General features: G+C 33.0%; 1 protein-coding gene across 2 annotated transcripts in view; it reads right to left on the bottom strand.

Annotated features, from left to right (window-relative positions):
* The window catches only part of HTT (huntingtin), a 195,767-nt gene that overhangs the window by 85,338 nt on the left and 94,445 nt on the right, over positions 1 to 15,984 (bottom strand). For both annotated transcript variants that reach the window (XM_001364825.5, XM_056802364.1), the window contains 9 exons: positions 14,474 to 14,697; positions 11,230 to 11,308; positions 9,924 to 10,085; positions 7,668 to 7,723; positions 6,568 to 6,716; positions 5,269 to 5,405; positions 2,947 to 3,063; positions 1,104 to 1,226; positions 445 to 686 (listed from right to left, as the gene is read on the bottom strand). In XM_001364825.5, coding sequence (XP_001364862.1) covers positions 445 to 686; positions 1,104 to 1,226; positions 2,947 to 3,063; positions 5,269 to 5,405; positions 6,568 to 6,716; positions 7,668 to 7,723; positions 9,924 to 10,085; positions 11,230 to 11,308; positions 14,474 to 14,697 — 1,289 coding nt within the window. The remainder of the gene's footprint in view (positions 1 to 444; positions 687 to 1,103; positions 1,227 to 2,946; positions 3,064 to 5,268; positions 5,406 to 6,567; positions 6,717 to 7,667; positions 7,724 to 9,923; positions 10,086 to 11,229; positions 11,309 to 14,473; positions 14,698 to 15,984) is intronic.

Below are 15,984 nucleotides of genomic sequence, written 5' to 3'. Positions count from 1 at the left end.
TTTTGAACTAATCCATGCAGAGGATTAATTTAACCAACTGGTTCTTCTACTATAAAAAGTCCAATTCAACTGAGCTAAGCTCCCTATAACCTGACAAACTCTGAAGGTTCTGGAGAGCAAGGTCTGAGTATGATCAAATTTTGGCCTTTTCTATGGCACTGAGCATCGTTTTGAACACCACAGTCTCCTAATAAATGTTATCTTATGGTGACATATTTAATTCTTATTTCTTCCTCTAAAGTTCCTTAAGGATCTCACCTTCTAACCCTTCTATTTTAGTACAAGGTTATTAAAAGAACTTAATCAACACATACTGACCTTCCCTGATAAACTGGAGTAATACTTAAAGGCCAGGAGGTAGAGTGATCCTGACAAATCATAAACTATTCCTATTTGAAACTATATAAAAGGAAAAGTATAGACTCAAATAGCATGAACAATTACCTTGAAAATGTTTCTTCTGGCAAACACTTAGCAGCTTGTTTCACTTCACTCTGATCTTCTGGTGTTGGTAAGCTACTGCCCCCATCTCTTAATTTTTTAATTATTTGGCATGAAATTAAATGAGGAGAGAAAGAAAGTTCCTGAATCCGAGAAAGAACAATGTCTTCAGTTGACTGGGATATAAGCACTCTCAGAATAGCTAGGATGCCTGATATCCACAACTGAACAGTACTCACTGAAGCCTAAACAGGAAAGAATAGAAACATTACAATATGATATTATGAAGAGCAAGAAAAAAATAATTTGTAGGTGATTCCTACAAAGTTTCTTAAGTTAAATTTTAGGTAATTCCCCCCATTCAGCCTTATGAAGAAAAATTGTTTGCTTTTATACTTTTTACAAATAACCACTTTACATTTTCATAAATTAACTTAAGATGAACTAACAACAAACTCTTATTTTTATGGCACTTTCATCACAATGTCCTGGTGAAATAGGTAATACCTATCTTCTTTACATATGAAGATGGAGGCTTAGTGTAGGGAAGTATCCTGCCCAAGGTCACATAACTAGTAAATTCTGGAAATGAGAGGTGACTCCAGGTCTCCTGTCATGGGAGCATTTCAGAATACCAATAATGAAGGATCTTGTATACTCACCATTGTATTGGGGGTAACGAACATACTTCGTAAAAGCATGTCTACAGGACGGAGGGATGAAGGAGCCAGTATTTCAAATAAAGTGTTCAATACACCAAGAGCTTCATGAGAATCAATATGCATCTGTAAAAATCAATTATTATACAATTTTATACATGCTGACAAACAAAGCTACAAAAATCAGTCTACAAAAAAAGACACATCAAAAAGAAAAGCAAGAATAATTCATCATTTCCATTCTTCAAGTTTTCAGTTTTCTTATTTCTGAATCCAGTCCAATATAAATCATGCCTGAATTATCAACTGTATTTCTGAAATTAAACTTGTGTGAAATTCAGATAAACAAATCTACACAAAAAAATAACTTGATCAAAAACTATATTCAAATTTTATATGAGGTAAATTTAGATTGAAAATGCAGGCTACAGTTAAATCAAGATGATAACAACAATGCATGTAGACTATATTAACACTATAAGCTAAGTGATATCTTCAAACTAGTGATCTGTAAGGATAAATTAATAACATTGAACTAAGTATTTCAGACATTAAACTTATGTCAAGGAATCTATTTTCTAATTAGAAATCTGACAACCTCCCACAAATTCAATACTTTTATTTAATTAAATCTTCTTCCTACCATAAAAAAATGTTACACAACAAAGAAGGAAATAAAATTTTGGAAAAGAGCTAGTGATCACCTACCCAAAACCTAGTTCAAATGAACAACTCAACAATTTATAAACTGCTAAATCTCAATTATTCACTACAAACCAAAGTTTTTCTCCCTTCTTGTCTAAATGGTCTCAAGACATGAACATTACTATATACTTAGAAAATGTCACTGTAAATCTATACGCTTTTATGTTCATCTAGAGGTCAAAATTCTATATTGATTCACATTAGAGGAATTTATTTCCACTGTTGTCTCAAATAATCATTTACAATATAAAATGTTACCTGACTGGCTGCATTATATAAGCCAGACTTGAAGGGAAAATAACGTCCTGTCTAATCTCTCTCACAATTTAATACTAGCTTAATGTATTACCCTTTACTATGAACAAGCTCAAAATCTGAGCAGGAATGATAAAAGGGCCGCTATATAGTTGCACTTTAGCCTAAAATGATATTATCCTTTGTTTTGTTATGGGGAAGAAGCCATTTTGGGGTCTTTGGCCTCAAATGACTTGGACACTCTTCGCCTTCACCTCTTTGAATTTTTCCTAGGAATTCTAATTCAAATGCCATCTCTTCCTCAAAGCTAAATAATATTAAACAATATATTTTCCCTTAAAACTAGTATCTATCTGATTGCAGGGGGAGGGTGGGGACCCAAAATTCTAATGGAAATAACATTTAATCGGCCTAGACATATTTATATCCCCCATACACCATAATTCACTTTCCATCTGTACTTGTACAGTAGACATTACATATGTAGGGAATACATTTTTGTTAACTCTCTTAAAAGTGTCCTTCTGTGGCTACATGAAAGCTTTCCTAATCCCCAAACTATTAGTGTCCACACACCCAAACTATTTTACATTTAACTACTTCCCATATTTGTATTTATTCCCTTTCTATTTATAGAGGGAATATGAATATATATATCCTTATGGCTCCTACATTAAGCTATAAGCTCCTTACAAGTATTAAGAATAGACTTCACATATGTAATTAATATCTTATAATTTGCCTTCTCAATAGGTTGGAGGAAGGGCTAGAGGGAGAGAATTAGGAACTGAGCATTTTTAAAATTAATATTAAAATAAATATATAATTATAAAATGAACATATTGCATCATTAATTCCTAACAATTAAAAAATTTTGAACACAAACCTGTTGTTTTGCTAACATTGGGAGAATGATGTCAGCTATTTGTCGAGATAATCTTTTCCATTTGTCTTCATTTTCCTTGTGACACTGTTGTAGGACTAGGATAAACATCTCCAATACCTTCAAAAGTATTTTGTATAGAAAAAAAAATTTGAATGGTACAAATATTTTTATTTTATTACTACACATGATTTATTATTAGATTTGTGTACAATATTAACAACAATGAAGAAACATCAGTATATGAAAACTATGAAAAGAGCAATGAACAGAATCCCAGGGGATTAAACTGATTGCAGTAGCAAATTATCAATGACACATTCAAAAATTGGACATTTTTGACAGTAAAAGTATGTGGGCAAATCATACAAGTAGACAATGTGAGTACTCGACTGATATCTATGAAATATTTTTTAAAACTAGAGAAAGGTTGCTAATATGTGGGGGCAACATTCAACTAAATATTTACAGAAAAACAAATCAATTAATAAGAAAAAGCATGGAAGGGTCATAATATATATGAGAAAAGAAAGTACCCACACTAATCAAATCTTGTATCCAATCAAATACTGAAGAAATTACAACTGCAAATGGTACTGGAGTGTTTCAGGTTTGTAACCATATGACAAACCTATCTAAGATAATCACTCCTTTTACAATACATAATAGCTATGAAGAAGGTACAGTTCAATGCCAATGTCAACCAGTTGTGATTCACCCTGGCAATATTTATGGACATCAGACTAAACCTTTTTTTAACTGTTTTGCAAAAATATGACAATGGTCTGAAGGTATTCAAAACTAAAGTACACAAAAAATCATAACCACTCGAAAATTATTCAAATTTCATGCTGAATTTTCCCAGGCCCAATAGTAACATCAATTAAACTCCCAAATGCTGCTAGCCTTGAAGTCCTACTCATTTGCTGTACAGCAAACTGCCTAAAACATTCTCCTTCATATCTGTAATCTTCTATAGAACGTGGGGTCATGGTGTTAAAGTTGAAAGAAACTTTAGGGGCCATTAAATGTGGTACCCTAACAACCAAGGCCTAGGAAACTTAAGTCACTTATCCAAGGGTGCGCAAGCAGTAAGCATCAGGAGAAAGATAGAAACTTGGGGCCTTGCCTTACAGAACTTGAATTGTTTGCCCTGTACTACATGTCCTGACCTCACTCTACCTATCTGAGTTTTACACTGTAAATCTCCTGCTTTTCAACTAATTTATACAAAATGAACTCTGACCAACTTACTTCCAAAGTGAAAAAACCATGTCAATACCTATAAGGATAAAATGTAAACTCCTCATTTCTTTTTTGATAGAACTTCTGATTTTTGGTAGAACAAAGGCCAATTAGTATTTACTCTTCAATTCACAGTCTGAGAGTTGCTTCAGGTACTCCACTGGTAACAGTCAAGTTTTTATCAGAAAGAGGACTTGAATCTAGGTCTCGGGACAATGAAGTCAACTTATCATACATTTACTACACTGTGTCCCCTGTGGAGTCTACCCAAAACTTCTAGAGTGAGATGGGGCCCAGAAAAGCTATTTATTCTCTAGACTTCACTACCATTCTAGTTGTTCTAGAAGTAATGTGTTTTTTATCTTTTTTTCATTTAATTTCTTTAACAATAACAAAAAAATGTTTTCTTTCCTGAAGTCATTTAAAAAAAAAACAAAAAAACACCACCACAAAATCCTTTTAACAAATATGCTTAGATAAACAAAACAAATTACTGTCTTGGTCAAGTTCAAAATATATATATATATATATCATTCTGTACCTTGAGTGCATCATCTCTTTATCAGAAGATAGAAGGTATAAGATTTTATCATCAATCCTCTAGAATTGTGGTGGTCACTCACTAGTATGGATGCCCTCATGTGGACACTCTTGAATGTAACAGTAGCATCTTTTCCCAAATGTGGTACCCAGCACTACACATTAAGTTTCCTTCAGTAGAAGTTATTAAAAGTGATTTCTTTCTCTTCCAAATTTCCAAATTTTTGTTCTTACCAGTCATATAGCATTGCTCATATTATAGTTTTTTGTGCATATTCCTTAAACTACCTAATGGGTTGGTAAGAATGACACAGAAAGCGATTTTCATTCATCTTTCTATTACTAATTCAGAGTTCCTAGCATGTAACAGACATCTGATGTCAGTTTGTTAAACTGACAAGTATCATACATAACTCTTTTGCGTACTATGTAAATCACAATAAGCTCAAAATAACTAATCACTGACAACTGAATGACCAAAAAGTTTCATTTTTTAAAATAACTCAATTGAATAGCCCTTTGTGGAAAAAATCGTCTCACCTGATGGTACTGAATAAGTCTTAGTAACATGGACACAGCCACCTCTTTTTGTGTCTCAAGCTCTTTTCCAGCATCTGCTTTGTTTGTTCCCCTTAACACAAAGAGATCATGAACTATGGGCTGCAGTGCTGGTATGGCTGGGGAAATAAAGATATAATATATTAAGAGTTTATACAAGTACTATTTTGAAAGATAGCTATAAGAGAATTTTCCAAGAAACAAAAAAATTAATTAAATTTGACTACTTTCTAATTTAAATTCTAGAAAGACAAATCAGTTTCTAAATTGACTATTTTTACCCCTACTATCATGCCATTATGGAAAGCTAAATAGTTTTTCTGAATCAAATATTTGCTGATTTGATAAAGGCTTTTGTAGACAGTCTCATAATGACAAAAAATTGTACATGGGGGGAGGGTGAACAGAAAAGAATATAGTGAATTTAAACCAAAATCCTCTGTAAAAAACTTCTCTGACAAAAAAAAGAAATTGGCTTCCGACTGCTGCATTACCTATTTGAAGTTTTAGGTAGAAAGACTAGATGCTGCAAGTTCAAATTCAACAGAACAAACACAGATTGTTATTATGTTATTTTATAACTATAATTATTTAAATATACTATTATGTTAGATAATGGGTTTTCCAAGTCTTTGTTACATATAGTATAATCAAAATAACTATAGCTAAAGGAAATAAACTGTATTTATTAAGTGTCTTTTACCAAAAGATGTCAAAATGCTAAAATATTGATAATATAAAATATAATGTTATTTTCTGATACAAATTTTGTTTGAAACAAGACACATTACATTGACTTAGTGATACACTAAATCTTCAAAGTTCAAAATAGAAAATTTGGATCACATAACTACAATATGCTTGTCAGCTAAGGATAGTTCACACATACACACATGTGTGTGTGGTTCTAATGTTTATTATGTTGATTTAAGTATGCAACTTGCCTCTCTACTAACCTGTAAGCTCCTGGAGGGTAGGGGGATTGGGCTGTTTTTCATCGTGAGATCCCCAGTACTTAACAGTACATTTATACATGTTGGCATTCATTACATAAATGTTTTGAATTGGATTCCCAAAGAGGAATGTCCAACAAGATAAGAATCCACCAGGAAAGAAAGCATGACTTCAATTATTTTTTAGGAACATTTCTCCATGCCACAAGGCCAAGCATAAAGGTGATGATTAATAAACTTCTGCTGGTTTAGTATATGGAAAGAGTAATGCTGAAAAAGTATATCATAACTGGGACAGACTATACCATTAAAGTATTTTTCCAGTTACCGTGTGTGACAGCTTTCCTTCCACTTGCCATGATGCCATCACAGAGTTGAATTATTTTAGGAATTCCAATGATTTGCTTTGAGTGATAGCGCTCATAAGACAATAATACTAAGAAGAAGAAGATATTTGGAATAATTGCTTCTGACTCCCTAGAAACCAAAGACAAAGGTTTCAAAGTAAGACAAATTGTCCAAAGGAAAACACAAAATAACTTATATTTTAGTAGAAAAATAGAATTCTTTCTTAGTTCTGTATCATGTTCACTAAGTTTTGGAATTAAGTACAAAGGGAAAGTTTCCTGCATATTTAGTAATTTATATGAACTTGTGATTAGTAATACAAATGCTACTAAAACTCTAATAGCTTCATGTTGTAATTAACTTGAAGAATATACTCTCTCTTAAGAGAACTCTGCCAAAAATACTTTACCTGAATAATAAAAGTAGTAAGTATTGAGAGCCAATGAGGAAGAAGAGATAGTCATCATCAAAATCAGGAAGAGCTGGGTCAAAGTCTTGTCACCCAGAGTAGCTATGTGTCCTCTGGGAAAGTTATTCAAAGTCTGGTGTTCTGATTGACAATCTAAGACTTTAAGTTGCAGAGAGAAAGTACCAACCTGCTTTGGCATGGAAAGTTTCTTTAAGAGAGCTCTCTCTTTCAAAGAAATCAGTCCTAATCCCTTATTCTTATTCTTGGGTATTAACCATCATAACTAATATAAGTAAAATGAAATGTTTCCCTTTCAATAGAGATAACCATCACCAAAAAATTTTTTTCTGAAGAAAAAAGCCTACAAGCATGGACACTCACAAATAATGTACATCAGAGACTGTCAGTCTAATTTTGTGCTTTAAAAAAATTGACAATATATTTAATTACAGTTTCAAAAAGGCTTCTAAATAAGCCAAAGATCAGCTCTTTTTGAAAATAAAAGCACAACAAAATTTCTAATTACATAACAAAATGGTAAATTACCAAGTGCTTTTTTAAAGAAATTGCCATCCCAAAATAGTTAATAGAAAGAAAAGATATTTGCATAGTGTTTACTACAACATCAGTAATTAGAAATTAAATCTGAAATCTCAAAATACTGTTATTACCTAAACTGGCCCACTTCAATGTATTCAAACTGCTTTAACACAAATCCAATAAACACCTATGGGAACAAAGATAAACAGTTAAACATACCAAGCAATAATTATTCTAACATGTAATTACAAAATGAATCATCTGGACATATTTATACATCTATGTAATTTTCATTTAGCAAAATAATTTTTTTGAATGTATAACTACCAGATATACTTCAGACTTAAAATTGATCCTTGGAGTTGATTATGTATAAGAAAATATATGAATTAAGTAAGTTAAAAACCAATGTGAGGTTAAAGATTAATAGGTAAAAACGTTGACTGTTATACCACAAATGGCAGTAGCTTCTTAAAGTCTATGCTAACAGAATTACACACTCTGAGAGAATCTATATATCTGGACTGTGAGTATGGTGTAGGCAGCTACCTTGTTCTCTATTCCATATCTTATCCAATGCAAAAAACAAAACACAAGAGCTCTAACAGTTCTATAATATATTCTAATACTCTCAAGTAGAATGAGTTCCAAAGGAAGTTTAAAGCAATTCTAGAAAATAAAAGCCACTAACAGAGATGAAAAGTAGCTAGCTGGCAGGTTTCCTGGGGCAAAACCATCTTTTATGTTCTTCCCAAAAGGCCCATGAATGGGTTACAGCTCAATCTACCTTGAAGCAAATTTAACACAACTGCCCCAGGTCAGCACCATTATTTCTTTTGCAAGTGATAAAGAAGAAATAAAAGACATTATTGGAAACTATTTTGCACAAACTTATATGGTAATAAAACTGACAGCTTAAAATTCATGAGTATTTGGAAAAATATAAAATACCCAGATCAATAGAACAAAAATTAAGAGTTCAAACCTATATTAGAAAAAGAAATCAAGTAAGTTATAAATAAACTGCCAAGGGAAAAGGAAAAAAAACAAAAGAATTAAAAATTTATATATATATATATATATATAAATAAACATTATAAAATTTGTTCTAATTAAAAGAGAATAGTTATTTATTGTGTCAACAAAGTGCTAGGAACTGTGCTTAAAGCTTTACAATTCATTTGATCCTCACAAGAACTCTAGAAAGTAGGTGCTATTGCTAATCCCATTTTAAAGCTAAGGAAACTGAAGCAAACAGAATTTAAGTAATGGTTTGCCTATGGTCACACTGTTATTGCTTAAAGATATATTTTTTTGAATTTAGGTCTTCCTGATTCCAAGTCCAGTACTACTTTCACTGTGTTGCCTAGCTACCTTTAATATTAAATAAACCCTGTAAAAGAAAAAAAAAACAGAAAGAGATTCTACCAATTCATTCCATTATATCATCTTAATATCCAAACCAAGGAGAGATAAAACAGAGAAAGAAAAAGACCCTTTCAATACTCTTCCATTATAATCTCATCAGCTTCTTTGGGTTTTAACTTACCATTTCTATGCAAATGACTCCCATATCTTTATCTCCATCTCTATATCTTTCTCTATATCTATTTATCTATATCTATCTATATCTATATTTACATCTATATTCGGTCTCTTCCTATGCCATAGTACCATAACAATTGTGTTAGGCATCTCCAACTGGATGTTCCTGAGATAGCCTAAACTAAGCATATCCAAGACTGAACTCATTTTCTTTCTCCTTAAAGCCTCCCCTTTCCATATTAATGCCATATTAATACAGAAGTATTATCTTTCTAGCCTCTGAGGTTTGTAATCTCAGTATTTATCTTCAACACTGTAGTACATTTATGTAATATTAGGTACTGCAATGATTAACATAAGTATGTTACCTTCCTATTAAGAAAAAAGCTCCACAAAGGCAGGGACTGGTCTTAACTAAACTTAACTAACTCTCCTGCAGTCTTCTAGCACAGTGCTTGGCATTTAGTAGGTCCTAAACAAATATTTATTAAATCAAAGAATTACCATACTTGTTTTATATATGAGGAAAATATCTTTGTATTTTGAAAAATTCTAATTATAATAAATAACCAATGGGAAAATTGTAGATCTGATCTTATAAAAACAACCCAAAATTCAACAGAATTCATTTCAAGCCTACAATGAAATCATTCTAACAATATTTTTAAGTCCAAACTTTGAAGAAGAAAAAAGTACAAGTAAATAAAAATAATCTAAAACTTATTGGTGAACATATAAATTATGTTTCTTCCCAAGACAGTTTTAGTATCTCATAAAAAGAATTTTTATTGAAGTATAAACAAGTATAAAGTGAAGAACCTTAGAATATAAGAGTGACTAACCTGATCAGAATCCAGAAGGCAGTAGTTAACTCGTAATTGAACCAGTTGTGCCAGCAAGTCTAGAACCTGCCTCTGCAACTGCACAGATGTTGTTGTGGTGTATTGTTTTAAAGCCTTGATGACAAGAGGCTCAAATAAACGAATGTGGTTGTGAATAGCATTCTAGTTTTAAAAAAAGAAAATAAAAATAATTTATGTTGAACCTTCAAAGCAATGAAACTACACCCACGTTTTTCTAAGTTCAAAAACATTTTTCTTTTGAATATAATGTAAGAAAAAAAGTATTAAGAACTTCAAATGAATGGGCAGATGAATGAAAGAATTCATGCATGAAGAAAAAGCATTAATCAAGCATGTTTTATGTTCCTAACACTATACTGAATGCTGGAGATACAAATATAAAATAAAAATCATCCTTGCCCTCAGGGAACTCACTTAATAACTAGTAAGTTTCAGTTGCAGAGCAGACAGAAAGGAAGATGATATGGAACATACATCACAAAAAAGCTGACCATTAAGATAGATGACCTTGTTAACCCTGTGAACACTGGAGGCCACTACAAATGGCTCCTGGGGGCAACGAGGTGGCTCAGTGAAATAAGAGGTAGACCTAGAGATGGGAAATCCTGGATTCAAATCTGGCCTTAGACACTTCCTAGCTCTGTGACATTTAACATCAATTGCCTACCTCTTACCGCTCTTCTGCCTTAGAACCAATACTTAGTATTGATTCCAAGATGTAAGATAAGAGTTTAAAAAAAAAATTGTTCCTGACAAAAGACTGTTGGAAAGTGGTTGATGGGCACAAGGATTAGAGTAACTATCATAATAACAATAACAACCACAACAATTGCTAGCATTTATATCATGCTTTAAGGTTTGCAAAGTACCATCTGATCTGATTATCACAACACCTCTGGGAGAGAACTGCAATTATTATCTTCATTTTTACAGAAGAAGAAATTAAAACAAAGGTTACATAGCTACTAAGGGTCTAAATCCAGATTTGAACTCAAGTCTTACTGATTCCAAGTCCAGAGCTCTATATATTTGCTCTATTAACCTACCTATAGAATAGTAGGGTTCTGGGTTATCTCAAACTGAAGAGGAATGGGGGCCAAAGTGTTTCAGTATCCAGACTAGAGTGAGCATCCAGCTCCTACTGGAAATTGAACAATGGTAGTTTAAGGAAAGGAGAGTAAGGGGTTCCCCAAGGTCTGGGCTTGCTGATCCAATGAGAACCCTTAATGTTAAGAAGCTCCACAATTCATTCATGTACCTTTTAAAAATAATAATATGTATTTACCTTATCTGCACGGTGTTTTGTCACACTTGTAAGGTTGGTTTTCAACTGTGTAGATACTTTTTGGAGCACATCAAACCATCTATTAAAAATAAATAAATTTAAACAAGGAAATACCCATTAAAAAAGTTATTCCTAAACTTATCAAGCAATATATTAATAGTCAATATAGAGAATATTAAAGTTTATAAACAATTTGCTCACAAAAATCCTTCAAGAAATCCTAGGATAACATCACCACTATAGAGAAGATGAAACTAAAGTGATGCCTTTTAAAAGCAACTGCTCATATTCAAGTACTTTTACTCCATATTTGCTTTCCATTATTGCACAGTCTCCTTCTGAACATACTAATTTTGTATTCAATATCATAGTGACATAATTTTAATTTTTAAAACTAGACTTGTGGTTTCAGTGGGATAGGTAATTGCCAGTAAAGGAAATTCTCCCTCCTCAACATAAATCAGCATCTACTATGTAACTTACAATTTTTAGAAAAGTTTAAGAAATTTTGTCAAACTGTTTCAGTCATCTTTGATTCCTTATGATGCTATGTATTATTTTCTTGGCAAAGATATTGCAGTGGTTTGACATTCCATCTTTAGCTCATTTTACTCATTTTACAGATGAGAAATTAAGGGAAACAGGATTATATGCCCAGAAACACATGTATCTGAAGCCAAAACTGAACTGAGGTCTTCCTGACATGAGGCTTGGTGCCTTATCCTCTGTGCCAATTACCTGCCCCCTTTAAGTAATTTACCCAAAATCAAAAAATAAGTTTCTGTTAGAGGTAGGACTTAAATCCAGGTCTTCTTGCCTTAAAAGTAGGCTATCGATTATACCATGTTGCCATCTACACTAAAAGATTTTCATTATACTAATTAATTTTTATTATATATATATATATGGAAAGAGTCTGGCCTAGAGAAGGAGCTTAATAAGTGTTTAATTACTGACACAATTTGATGTACTTTTCAAATCTATTGAATTCTAAGGCATAGTTGGCAAATTAAAATATAATATGAAATAGACTATGGGTTATATTAAATTCAAATCACATGAATGTTTACCTTCTTACTTTAATTATTTAACTGATTAATAAATACCATTATAAATTATCATTAATATAAGCTCCCAATAAATAAAAAGAAAAGACAGGGCAGTGTGATAGTGAAATCACTGAAGTGTCGCAAGAAAGATGCTGGCACTCACTCATGTCATTTGACCATCATAAGTTAACATATCAGGAGAGTTTCTTTCCTCCTCTTTTTGAAACAGAGATATTATTTCGAACGTTACTTCTTCAGAAGACCATGTTGAGGAATTCTCTTTGTAATTATAAAGTACTACAAATGGCAAAGTGGCCTTTCTGACAAAAAGTGGGGGGGGGGGGGGGGAGACTACCTTTGAGACATACTAGTGGTGTGACCCCAGGCAGTTCATTTCAGATATCACACAATTAAGATCGCAGGCAACTCTCTAAGAGTATCGGTTTCAGTTCAGTGGCCAGTCCGCACTGGTGGAGGCAGTATCACAATCAAGAGTTGCCAACATGAATCAGAAGCCATGGACCAAAAGTCTATATAAATGTTAGCTGCTGTTAAAAATTTTAAGATGATGGTGGATTTTTTTTTCACATTCTTCCATTGCAAAAGACAATGTGTTAAAATACTAGGTATACAAAGAGACATCATGAATGAAAGACAAATAAAACTTGGAAAGGCAATACCATATCTTTAAGAGACATATTGGTCCTTCAAATTCTTCTATATACTAGTTCAATGTCTTTTACATGGAATGTAGTACTTCTCTCCTGGTTTATTTAACAGACATATGCAACCAGTATAATAACTCAGAATATCACATAAAGACAAAGGAATATGCCACTACAAACTGAAAACTTCATGTAATTTCAATATGGCGAAAAATCTTTCTTTTGCTGTTGGTTATTATCAAAGTGCTAGTACAATAAGTACTTATTAATAATTGCTCTTCCATATTCTTGCCTGTTTAGAAAAGAGCATGGCAATATCACTACTATAGCCTCACTCTAAAAATTCTTTGTGTAATTGAGATGATTCTTGAGCCTTTGCTAATAAAGCTCAAATTCTGATTGGTTCTAGCAATCTGAATAGGCTTTCAAACATCTATTAGGTAAGGAAGGACAAAAATAGAAGATGTTGGGAGAGTTTGAGGGATGGAGGAAATGATGTGAAGACAAGTATACTGAATTGGGGCAATCAGTCTTGAAAACAATTTACAATTACATCCTAGAAATCATTAAACTACATATATATTCTTTGATCCTGTGATACCACTAGTTAGCATATGGCCCATCGACATAGTAGATAAAGGCAAAGGTCAATATAAACAAATAATTTTATAGCAACATTTTTATAGAAGCAAAGAAAAGAAACAAAGAAGTTACCCACAGACTATAGTGTACTAAAATAATAGCATATTACTGCACTGTAAGAAACGATGAATATAAAGAATTCTAAGAAATTTGAGAAGACTTGAATGAACTGATGTAGTAAAAAATAAGCAGGTATGTTGATCACAATAACATAAAGAAAATTATGTAGACTTTAGAACTCTAAAGAATGCAGTGCCCAGTCATGATTTCAAAGGTTGCTTATAAACACCAGGTACAAGATAAAGCACATATTTTCAGATGAGGCCAATGTTTGGTAGTTTTGATTTGACTACACTTACTTTAGGGGTGAAGGTTCTATTTCAGAGGGAAGATAATCATTAGGAAATGACAGTGATATAAAAAAAACAGAATAAAAACTTAAAAAAAAAACATGTCAAAAATCATCTGAAGATTGGTGAAAATTTGAAGAAGCCTTTTATCAAAGAAAGTTAGCCAAAATCTGATGAAACTTTTGACCAAAGCAATTCAAGAAGACCACAAAACCAAGGTAAGGGATTTGCAATTTCCATCAATGAACAAGTACCTAGACTAATAAAATCAAATTCTTCAACTATGATAGTAACTCCAAAATGTACTTGGAATCAGAAATTTAGCATTTAAGTCTCAACTATAAAACTTACTAGCTATGTGACCTTCAGAAGTTCCCCCCACCTTTGAGGCTCAGTTTCCTGAACTGGGAAAATGGAAATAAAGATACTTGCTCTACTTACCTTCAAGATGATTAGCTTTGTGAAAAGCAAAATACTACAGATATCTAAGTTATTATTCTATTATTCTTATAGTTTACTGTGAAAAAATTGTTGTTACCCAGAAGTATCATGTTCTTGGTCTGCCTGGACCATATTCCTCAAACTTGCATCAGCCAAGGCCTGTGTAAAGTGCGTATATGGTGCCATGAAGCAATAATGATACAGGCCAGGACGCAAGCTAGAAGAACCCAAACGCTGGGCTTTTCCTTGAGATTTGCTGGGTTTGGAAGATAAGCCATCATACTGCGATGCCAGATTTGTCCCAAACAGAGTCTTCAACAACTAAAGGAAAATAACAGAAACCATAATTAATATTTTCTATAAAATCCTCAAGTACAATATCTGAAGTCCCTCTCCCCATTCCAAAAGTATCTAAAACCACATCTAAGAACATTACAGCAAAGGTGCATTTATCTAGTTATTAAAACTTTTACAAAAGGCCCAACAAAAAAAGCTACTCAAACCTTGAATTGAGCCATGAAACTCTACAGAGTAGATTTTGCTTTCAACTTAAATCTAAAGGTAAATATAAGGGCTCATTCTTTCCCCCCCCAAATTTTATATTAACAGCATTTGGTGCCATCTTACTTCACCCTGTAGTGTGAAGAACACAGAGGAAGGATGCAGAGCATTCATTCTTAGCACAAATTAGCTAAGCTGACTTTCCTGAGGACCTAGAAACATTGACTAATCAATCAATCAATCAATCAATCATTAAGCATTTATTAAGCACCTATTATTACCAGGCACTGTGCTGGGCATTAAGGACACAAAGACAAAAGTAAAACAGTCCAGTGCCCTACAGGGGCTTACAGTCTATCAGGAAAATAACTGTGTACAAATGGAAATAAAATAGACACAAGGTGATTTTGGGAGGGAAGGCGTTAGCAACTAAGGGTTCTACTCATCTCTAAACTTAGGAATCTCAATAATAGTTTCTTTCCTCATTGTTAAATTCTTTTAAAAAGGTATAATACAACAAGTTCGCATGAAACCTAATTGAGGCTTGACATTTAGCTGTCTACCTCAGCTACCTTCATGCCAACTTCCCTGCAGCTAAAACCCTCAGACAAATGGACTTCTAAAGATCACGGCCTAAGTTAATTCACTCTGTCAATGACCTCTTGCCCTAAGAAAAAAGCTGTCCTGACAAGTAAGTAAAGGCAAACTCATTTATCCCTATTTGGCCAGTACTAGACCAGACCCAAGCTTCCCATATCACCCAAGTCATCTTCATTTCCACCATACAGACATCCCACCCAGAAAACTCTCTCATGACCTCAAACACAACCTTTCCAACTCCTACTCTTCTCCTATCTCACTAATGAAAACTGGCTTCGAGCCCAAGATTTTCAGCTAATAGCTCTTAGAGAACCATAGCCTTTCTACTGGCATAGCAACAAATCCCCTCATTTGGTCCCATTCCCAAAAAGTAAATTAAAAAAACAATGAAACTACCAGCTGACTGAAAAAATACTGGGTAACAAACTAAAACTGTCTTAATCATAATAGGGTGAGATGAGAAAAAGAGAGGTAAAGCTCTTTTAAGTCTTCTAAAGCTAAACAGTA

The sequence above is a fragment of the Monodelphis domestica genome, chromosome 6, assembly GCF_027887165.1.
Source record: "Monodelphis domestica isolate mMonDom1 chromosome 6, mMonDom1.pri, whole genome shotgun sequence".
Lineage (NCBI taxonomy): Eukaryota > Metazoa > Chordata > Mammalia > Didelphimorphia > Didelphidae > Monodelphis > Monodelphis domestica.
The sequence above is the reverse complement of the archived record's forward strand: the minus strand, read 5'-3'. Positions and strand labels throughout refer to the sequence as shown.